General features: G+C 39.8%; 1 protein-coding gene across 1 annotated transcript in view; it reads right to left on the bottom strand.

The window, feature by feature from the left end:
- TSPAN12 (tetraspanin 12) overlaps positions 1–10,595 on the bottom strand; it is a 70,339-nt gene that overhangs the window by 4,976 nt on the left and 54,768 nt on the right. Inside the window, exon 7 of the mRNA XM_004386546.1 lies at positions 9,470–9,613. Within this exon, the coding sequence (XP_004386603.1) occupies positions 9,470–9,613 (144 nt within the window). The remainder of the gene's footprint in view (positions 1–9,469; positions 9,614–10,595) is intronic.

Raw genomic sequence — 10,595 nt, 5'->3', positions numbered from 1 at the left:
CTCACTTACAAGGAGCACTCTGGCTGTATTTCTTCCAAGACAGACTTGTTCATTCTTCTTGTAGTCCACAGTATATGGTCTCATAGAGCTTACAGAGCTCTACAAATATGTATCTCATATGAAAAATCCAATGTGTCGTTTTCAATCAATTTGCTTTAGCTCTCAGCTACTGCTGGTAATATATACTGCAAACTATTCTAAGAGCTTTCCATATGATAATTTATTTAGCTTTCCAAATAACCCTATGACATAGGTTATTATCCCCATTTCACAGATGAAAATATTGAAGCACGGAAAGGTTCAACACTTGCCCAAGAACTAACAGCTAGTAAGGAACAGATCCAAGTCTTACACCCAGAGAGTCTGGCTTCAAAGCCATCTTAACTTCTGAAACATGCTACCTCACCAAAAGGAAAACTCATTTCTAAAAACCTCTCCTACCCTGACTTCTAAGACATACCTTTCCATTTCTCCTCTTCCTAAAATGTAGTGTCTCCTTCTCTGCCCCTAAGTGTTGTCATTCTCCAGAGTTCCATCTTTGCCTGCATACATGACATCACCTCTTTGTGTGATCTTGTCTCCACCATGCCTTCATCTGACACATATATAATGATGACACCTGTGTAAACTGTTAGTCCTCACACCCCTAAATCCATTCTCCACTTTTTCCATCGTAAAAATGTTGTCCATGGGAACACAGCCTTCTAGCCAGGGACCACATTTCCCAGCTTCCCTTGTAGTTAAGCAAAAACTGTGAGTTCCCGCCAACGGAATGTGAGCAGAGGAGATAGGTGTAGGCTTTAATGCATTGAATGTGCTCCTTACAGCTCCCTCTCCCTCTCCCCACTGGCTAGGACTGGCGACAACCAGGAGCAACTCTGGAAGATAGGTATTAAGAAAGGTGACAATGTCTCAGCATGCTGGGCCCCCCGGATGAACACGTGCAAAAGAGCTGCTTGGCAGTCAGACCAGCTGGCTGCTCTACAAGAGAGAAATAAACTCTCATCTTATTCAAGCTACTGTGTTTTGGGTTAACCTTTTCGCTAGTTAATACATGCAAAATTCATATCTCTAGCTGTCTCATCAGCTCCATATTGCCTACTAGGCTTCTGCACATGGAGTTCCTGGCAGACACTTCAAAGTCAGCATTTTCAAAATGGAACTAATCAAATCCAACCTCTGCTCTCAAGAAATGGCTTCTTCATCTATCCAGGGTCCAAACCCAAGACCTGTCCAGCACCCTTGTGGTTTCACTGTCACTCACTCCCCACAGTTAATTCATCACCTTGTCTTGTTCATTCTACCTCTTCATTATCTTTCACATTCATTCCCTCTCTTTATCCACAATGCTGCTACCTGTATTCCAGCCCTTATAATCACTCACATGAACTCCCTGCAACCGTTCCTTTCCCTGCTTCAAGAACTAACTCACTTCAATGCCTCACCTCAACTCATTCTCTACAATAGCAACATAATGCTTTTTAAACACATTCTCTCCAATTGTTACTTTGTGAGTTATTTTCTCAGGTCAAAATATTATAATGGCTTTCATAGCAATCAATTCTAAGGGCAAAATTTGCCAGTCTCTATTAATAAAGCACAAGGGGAAAAGTAGTTTGAACAGTGAATAGGTAACAGGAAACTCACAGTTGACCAACGTCAAGAAAGAGAGTGCAAGAGAAGAATTCATTTGTGCACCTGAAACACAACAGGTAGAAGAGTTCACGGAGCAAAGTGTGAAGATAAAAGAATGCCCCCCTCCCACCCCACTCCGCTCGCCGCCCAAGCCCAAACTGGTCCTGCAGGGCTCTGAATGATAAAACAGCTATCACCCCAAGTCAGAGTCAACCTGATCCGCTAGCAGTTGTTGAGATAATGAGCTAAGCAGTGAGGTGGGAGGGAACATCTTTGACTTTATAGAAGAGAACCCTGTGAATGGAACTTCTTGGGGATATTCCATCTAAGCAACCACTGAGTCCGAGAGCTGTCTACCATTCACTATCTGGGCAGGAGGCTCTGTGTGTGTTTCTCGGAGGATGGAGTTCTATTATTAATAAATGAGAATCCCGTGGCTACTCTGCCCTAAACTTTCCTTGCATAATAATGCCTCACACTTATGAACATGTTTGCCTTTTTATGTGGCACCTACTCCCAGGCTTCAGTATAAAATCCAACTGTCTTAGCAGGACAGACAAGGACCTTCATAGTGCAGGCCCTGCCCTGCCCAACCCTGTCAACATCCCCTCCTCACACGTTGTGGGCTCTCTTGCTTCCATTTCTGATTTTTCACCGTTGCTTCTTTGCTAGGAATGCCCTTTTCAGCCTCATATCACCCAAATATTCTCTGCCCCTGGCTAGCACCTACCTTCAAGATTGCTCAGAGGCTCTAGAAATCCCAATAAGCTACTACCACTACTATGTGCTACCACTGCATATCTCAGGCAGAAACGACGACCATTAAGGATCGCCTACTCTAGCCCTAGTGGCTCAGGGGTTAAGCATTCAGCTGCTAACCAAAAGGTCAGCAGTTCAAATCCACCAGTCGCTCCTTAGAAACCCCACGGGGCAGTTCTACTCTGTCCTATAGGATCGCTATGAGTTGGAATCGACTCGAAGGCAATGGGTTCAGATTCTAGTTCACCACCACTTGTCTGTCAATTTGTTGTACTGTGGTGGCTTGCATGTTGCTGTGATAAGGGAAGCTATGCCACCACTATTTCAAATACCAGCAGGGTCACCTAAGGTAGACAGGTTTCAGCAGAGCTTCCAGACTAAGACAGACTAGGAAGAAAGTCCTGGTAGTCTACTTCTGAAAATTAGCCAATGAAAATTCTGTGTATCACAAAAGAATACTGTCAGATATGCTGCTGGGAGATGAGCCCCCAAGGTTGGAAAGCACTCAAAATACCCAGTGGCTACTACAATGGACTCACGCATACCAACGATTCTGAAGATGGTGCAGGACCCGGTATTCGCTTGTACGTAGGGCTGTCATGAGTCAGAGCTGACTCCATGGCAACTAATAAGATCTCTAGGTCAGGCACTCTCTTGGGTACCACTTCTAGATCATCTTATTTCTACCTCTTATTCCAGCCACTGCCACAGGGACTAGTTCTATGCAGATTTGACCAACTTCTTGTTGGTGCAACTGGCCATAACCCAGACTGGGGCCTGAGCTTTTTACTTCTGCCCTGGGCTTCTCTTTTAACACCTGCCCTACTTTTGTTTTACTTAGGGAGGGGGTGGAAATTTACTTGATCCTAAGAAGAATCTCATTGTCAACCTGACAACAGGGTTCCCCGGGAGAAAAACAATCTCATAAGTAGGATGTATTAGAGAAGAGATGTGGAGAAAGTCTTCAGCCACAGACTTTTGTACTCACAATACTTTGTAATGTCTCTACCTCTGGTTCAGAAGTGTGAGGAAATATTATTTATGTGTATACTCTGTTGAATGTGAAAATTAAAAAAGTTATTTCTATTAGTCAAAACAAATAGACATATACTATCAATTCACCTTTCAAATTGATGGAAGATGTTAAGAGGAGAGGAGTGTTAACCAAAAGGCATTGAGGGCTGAGATAATGCCAGAAAAAACGTATATAGGTTATAAAATAAATACTATTTGCCAAAGACAGGTCCTGCAATCTGACAGCGTGAATTTTTACCTTCTTTAGTTGTAGAGGAGTGCTGGGTAGTGCAAATGGTTAATGCTCTTGGCAGCTAACTGAAAGGTTGGCAGTTCGAGTCTACCCAAGAAGAAATGCCTAGCAATCTACTTCTGAAAAAGCAGCCACTGTAAACTCTATGGGGCTCAGTTCTACTCTGACACACATGGAGTCACCATGAATCCGAATCAACTTGAAGGCAACTGGGCTTTTTAAAACTTGTAGATGTTTTACGGTGTTGGGAGAAGAAACAAACAGCCATCTAAAGAAGTAGACATGGTTTTGGGCAAAATTTTCTGTTATTAAGGAAATAATTAAAGTATTTGACATTCCAACCCAACACATGGAACACACAAGGCCTAAGGCACTAAAGGAATTGTGTCCTGAAGACACAGAGCTGTGTGGAGAACATCTATCTCCCCATCTGGCTCTTATGTGGACTTCTGTGAATACTACTCCTGAGAAGCACAACCAATATATTTGAACAGCAGTCTTTTTTCTAACTACAAAAGAAAGAAATGTGTTTTTGGAGATACATTTTAATTTACTCTCTGTCCCTCTTTGTTCTACATTTTTAGTTGGTCCATTTGAAGTAGATCCTATTGTGAGTCTGTTTGCTTCCATTTATTTATTTATTTTTTAAGGTGGCTTGCCGAGAAGAATGGCAATTGAATACCTCTGAAGCACTGTTTAGGCTTCATGGCCCATCTGAGGTGGTGAGCACTGTGAATATTCTCTACCACTGTGGTTCTTCACAATTTTAGACATGGAAACTCAGAAAGAGCTTATGAAAGCTATGGATCCCATACCCTGAAAAATGCATATAAAATATTGAAAACAATTTCAGCAGTATCACTGTATCCTTGAAGCCTACCCAAAAAGAGCCCAGATCCTTTGGGAAGAGGTTGGGAATTCTTGCTGTATAAAGACTTTTTCTTTACTTGCCTCCCTTTTACTTCTTCTTTCTCTCTTCTTTTCTTCTGCAAATCATGTCTAGACACGGCACTTTAGTAACTGAGATGATTTAAAACTTAGCAGGTGAGAAAAGGAAGAGATACATTCTAGATTTGTATTTTACCAACTTAAATTCTGCATCTGTTGTTTTGCTGAGTCCAGATCTTCCACCTAGTATTCAGAAAGTATGACTACAGGAACAATTCCCAAAAACAGCAAGCTAGCAGGCAGTCAGTAATTGTTGACCCAGGCCTCCTGAGGGTGGGCTTTTGCACTTGCAGTTCCTCAGGCCAGGAATACCCTTCCCCAGATCTGTGTATAGTTTCATGCAAAGTCTCAGCTTAAATGTCACGTCCTGTATCAGTCAGCGTTCTCCAGAGAAACAGAACCAATAGGAGATACATATTGATTTTAAGGAATTCGCTCACATACTTGAGGGGACTGGTAAGTCTGAAATTCATAGGGCAGGGCAGCGGGCTGGAAACTCAAGCCAGAGCTGATGCTACAGTCTTGATTCTGAAATCTGTAGGGCAGACTGGCACACTGGAAACTCAGCAGGCATCGATACTATAGTCTTGAGGTCGAATTTCTTCTTCTCTGGGAAACCTTAGTTTTTGCTCTTAAGGCTTTCTAACTGATTGGATGGCGCCTATTCACATTATGGAGGGTTATCTCCTTTAAGTAAAGTCAACTGACTGTAGAGGTTAACCACATCTACAAAATATCTTCATGGCAACACCTAGATTGGTGTTTGACTAAATAATTGGGCTAGCCAAGTTGGCATGTGAAACTAACCATCACACCTCCTAAGTAGCTCCCTCTCCAACAAAGCCACTCTCTATCAAATCACCCTGTTCAGGGTCTTCAAAGTGCTCATCAGCACCTGCAACTCTTTTTTTAGCGGTTTGACTTCTGTTTTCTTGTTGAATGTCTGTATTCCTTAACTAGAATATAAGTGCCATGAGAAGAGAGATTTTATCTGCAACGCCTTCCACTCTCTCCCTAGCATTTAGAACAGCGCCAGGAAACCAGTAGGCACTCAACAAATTTTCTGAATGAGTGAATGTGACAGGACCAAACTGATGATTAGAGATATTTTCATCTGTAAGCTTTAAACCTACACTTTTATACAAGTGTGCAGCTTATTATGGATAGTCTGAGGAGCTGTGTGCCAAACTTAACAATATCTCTTATGGAAATTTCTTCTAAAATGTACAATTGTTGCTATATTTCTGCTCTGTCATTTTTCACAGGTTTCAAAATGTGTCATAAAATTGTACTGGGTCAGGGACCATGTGGGCCACCAGATGATAGAGAATGATTTATTTCCTTGATTGCAGAGGACTGAAGAAAGGTTGCAGAAAGAAAGCCAGTTCTTACCTCTGAGCTCACAGAATATGAAAGCTAAAAAGGACCTTGAAGTTCATCTAGTCCGGATTCATTTTTAATTTAAAAATCCATTCTATACTACCAATGACATGGTTATCTGACCTTAAAATTTTCAGTGATGAGATACTCACTATTTTACAAGATAACTTGTCTCACAATTGGACAGATTTTGATAAGCAAGGTCTTCCTTCTATTGATTCAAAAATTTCCTTCCTGTAACTTCTGGCCCTTGGAGCAACAAAGAGTAAGTCTAGTTCCTGTGCTGAATTATGAACTATCAAATACTTAAAGACATCTAAAATATCCCCACTTAGTTTCCTCTACTTCAGAATAAATATCCAAAATACCTATAGCTATTTCTCATTTGTCTCTCCTTCTAGAACTCTCATCTTCCTAGTGGATGATCTCCGGACACAGTACAATTAGGAAACATATGTTCTCTAGGGCAAAGTGGAATTATGTCTTATTTTTAATTATGATTTTAATTATACATGCCCCATGAAGCTATTAAATGATCCACTTTTGTAAGTCAACTATGCATAAAATGTATATAATTATGCACTGTATAATTACCAATACCAGCATCTGGTATTAATTGTAAAATGCAAAAGCAGATTACTTTGATATAATGAACCCCCATCCTACCAGAAGTCTGTATCTAAAGAACATCTCATAAATGACAATGGCAGCTTGCTATTAAAGGTCCATGGATGCAAACATGAAACATTTTTAAGATAACTTGGGCCATCAATTTTCACATGCACAACAATGTGGCTTCTTTCCATTTTAAAATTCATGGAACAAGGAATCATAAGAACAAGAATCCTGAAAGCAAAGCGTCCCATTATAAAGTGCTACTAGAGAACAAGAAACATTACCAGCTGAAAATAACCTGAGACTAACTAGTAAAAAAGAACTGTATTTTTACAAAAAAGTTATGTTATAAGTTTAATTGAACACTTTTCAACTAAAGTAAAGTAAAATTGAAGAGAATTTGCCTATATTCAGACTTTTTTGGGAGCTCTAGAAATTCGTTCATGTTGTTGGTTATAATCATATCAGTATTAATCACTAAAGAAGGTAGATATTATTAGACATGGTACTGAAGTCCAATAATTTTCTAGTAATTGCTACCGCTGTTGTTAGGTGCTGTCGAGTCAATTTAGACTCATAGTAACCCCATATGACATAGGGTTTTCTTGGCAGCCTAGGAAACCCTATAGGGCAATTCTACTCTGTCCCATAATGTTGCTATGGGTCGGAATCCACTCGATGGCACACAACAGCAACAACATTTACGGAAGCAAATCACCAGGTCCTTCTCCTGCAGAACTGCTGGGTGGGTGCAAACCTCCGACCTTCTGGTCAACGGCCTAGCACTTAACCATTGAGTCATCAGGGCTCCTTCTTGCTAAAGACCAACAAATGGATTAAGTTTACCCTAAGAAAGTTGATGAATTTCAATTCACGTGTCTACACTTATATCTATACAGTAACCATCTGTTCTTTTAACACTTAATGGTAAATTTTAATGTGTTTGAATATCCACAAGTATGTTTGCATTTAATATTGTCTTAAAAATATTAAGTACTGTTTTCTATGTTATGAAATGAAGTCTTACCAAAACTACTTTTAACACACGTTTCACAACAGAAATGTAAACAAGATTTTAACTGTTGCATTTGTTGGCTGATCATCCCTCCTATAGACACTAGCCAATATTCAGCTTTCACCCAGAAAAAAAAAGATGTAGCATAATCACTGAGCAGCCCAGAGACAATGACCCAACAATCCTTTGTTCAATATCTATACATTGTATATTCCTTTTCATTCAAAGTCAAACGCTTCTAAACATAATATGTTTAAAATGATAACATCCAAAAACAATGCTCCTCAGTAGTGTGAGACATGTCTAAAGGTATTGTGACTACTTTTTAAAATAAACAGCCTGAGTTATTCAGCTGTTTCAATGTATCTGAAACTCTATTTGGGGGGCATACCTTCAGAGCCCAAAGCACTTGGCTTTGAATATTCTTAAATGTGACATATCTGTGTCCTTGGAGATGATTTTTTTGTCCTTGGAGATGATTTTTTTTTAACAGCCAAAAGTGACTTATATCACATACATGAATAAGATGGACCACATGTAGAGGTCAAATACAGCTTTCTTTTTCAAAGCAGTTAATTTACACAATAAATTAAAGAAATTGATTTTTGTATATCTTTACAACTGACTTTGGAATAGAGTTTAAGAGATGCTTTCAACAATAATAGCATTCCTGGGGGGAAATGTATAACCTCTTAAGGTTATATATCTTGAAATCTATAAAGATGTGTATTTTTATATTTCCTGCTGTGTTTTGTTTTAATGACTCATTTCCTTATAGCCATACTATACATGCAAGTTGTATCATGAATAGTGGTGTTACTTTATGTTAAGCCAAAGGTTTTCAACAGGGCTCTGTGGTACTCAGGTACTTCCCTGGAGATATGTCTGGAGAAGGATCCCAGCCCCCTCACCCTGAGTAGCTTCCTTTCTCTCTGATTTACATTTGGAGCTTCCATTCTAGATCAACTGCCCAATAAGACTTTCTGCAATGACAGGAATGTCCTATATCTGCATTGTCCAGCACAGGAGTCACTGGTCACACATGGCTATTGAGCGCTTAAAACGTAGCTAGTGTGACTGAGGTACTGAAATTTTAATTTTATTTAATGATTTCAACAGTGCAGTTCTAGATTTTAATTTGAAAACAGGATTCCACTGCTAAGAAAAAAGTTTAAAAATCACCACTAAAAATGAAGGAATGGGGCAGTTTCTCCTCATAAGGAATGCCAATGATTGTGACAAATTCTCCCAATAAACACAAAGGTGCAAGTTTCTTGGGTACTGGATGACTGATTTTAGTCCACTCAATATAAAACTTCATTAAATCAGCTCACTAAAACTAACATCACTAATCATTAGCCAGCAGGGAGAACTCAAAAGTGGCACAGCAGCATATTCTCTAGAGAGTGGGTTTTTGTTGTTGATTTTTTCACATACATTTAAGGCTACGTGGAGGCCCTAAAACACATATTCTGCCCAGGAACTCTAAACCTCTTCTTCATGAATACTCAGGGTAAGCTAAATACTCTGCATGTGTCTGTTTGCAAAGGAAATGCCAACAGAATTTTGTTCTAGATAATTTGGTTCTAGCTTAAAAACCAATTAATGAGCTATTCAATTCTAAAATATGGTCTTCACCGCTTTCCTTTGTTAAAATGTGCTTAGTGTCCAAATTTCTATATGGATATTTTTGGCTTTATCCTGTTTCATCATATATCAGAGAAAAAACTTAAGGGACTTTATATTTAGACGGAAAAGGAAAAATTTCAGGGGCACTGTGATGATTCTTTACTTAAAAGTTATTATAAGAAAACTTTCATCCGTGACAAGTTAACCCCAGACGGCCTTACCTCCTGATACAGGTCACTGAGATCTTCCTGGTGGGCCTGTTTGGAACATCCTGGGAATTCCCTAACACAGCAGGAATCTGGGGGCCAGTCCATCTCTGTCATTTCCAACCAGTCGGTGAAATACACGACTCCGCAGCACTTAAACTGCAAAAGAATGACTGGTTAGACTCATTCTACTATAAAAATATTTTCTTAATGTATAGGAGATTAAAAGTTAGATTTCTTAAATTTTTGTACCCAGAGCTAAACCCACTTCTGTCATCACCTAATGATATATGTACGTTCTATGTTGCTGATTGAAATGCAGTGAAGGAACATCCTGGCTAACCACTCCATAATGGAACAAGTCTGAACAGTAATTCCCCTAACACATAAAAACAGAACAGGCAAGACTGAGTCTTATTCCCTAACTGCAAGATCCTCTACAAATGATAACATAGCAACAGATTTAATACATGTTATAAAAAAACAAAGAGCTGAAATATTATCATTATCATTAAATTCCTAAATACTAAAGATTAGGTAATCAATCTATATATTACCTAACCTGTTGCCATCAAGTTGATTCTAACGCGTAGCAACCTTATAGGACAGAGAAGAACTGCCCCACAAGGTTTTCAAGGCTGTAAATCTTTTTTCTTTTTTCCCCATACAAAAATTTGCACATACATTATTATATAATCCTAATTGCCTTCCCCATACTGTGACACACACTCCTCCTTTCCACCCCTGATTCCTCACGTCCATTCAACCAGCTCCTAACCCTCTCTGCTTTCCCATCTCACCTCTGGACAGAAGCTGCCCATTTAGTCCCTTGTAACTACTTGAGCTAAGAGGCACACTCCTCACAAGTATCACTTTATATCCCACAGTCCAGTTCAATCCCTGTCTGAAGAGTTGGCCTTGGATATCATTTTAGTTCTGGGCTGATGAGAGAATCCAAGGGCCATGCTTTCCGGGGTTCCTCCAGTCTCAGTCAGACCATTAAGTCTGGTCTTCTTACTAGAATTTGAGTTCTGCACCCCACCTTTCTCCTACTCCATCCACGGCTCTCTGTTGTGTTCCCTGTCAGGGTGGTCATTGGTGGTAGCCGGGCACCATCTAGTTCTTCTGGTCTCAGGCTGAT

Source organism: Trichechus manatus, unplaced genomic scaffold (assembly GCF_000243295.1).
Source record: "Trichechus manatus latirostris isolate Lorelei unplaced genomic scaffold, TriManLat1.0 scaffold00167, whole genome shotgun sequence".
NCBI lineage: Eukaryota > Metazoa > Chordata > Mammalia > Sirenia > Trichechidae > Trichechus > Trichechus manatus.
Note: the sequence above shows the minus strand (reverse complement) of the source record. Positions and strands in the feature narration are given on the sequence as shown.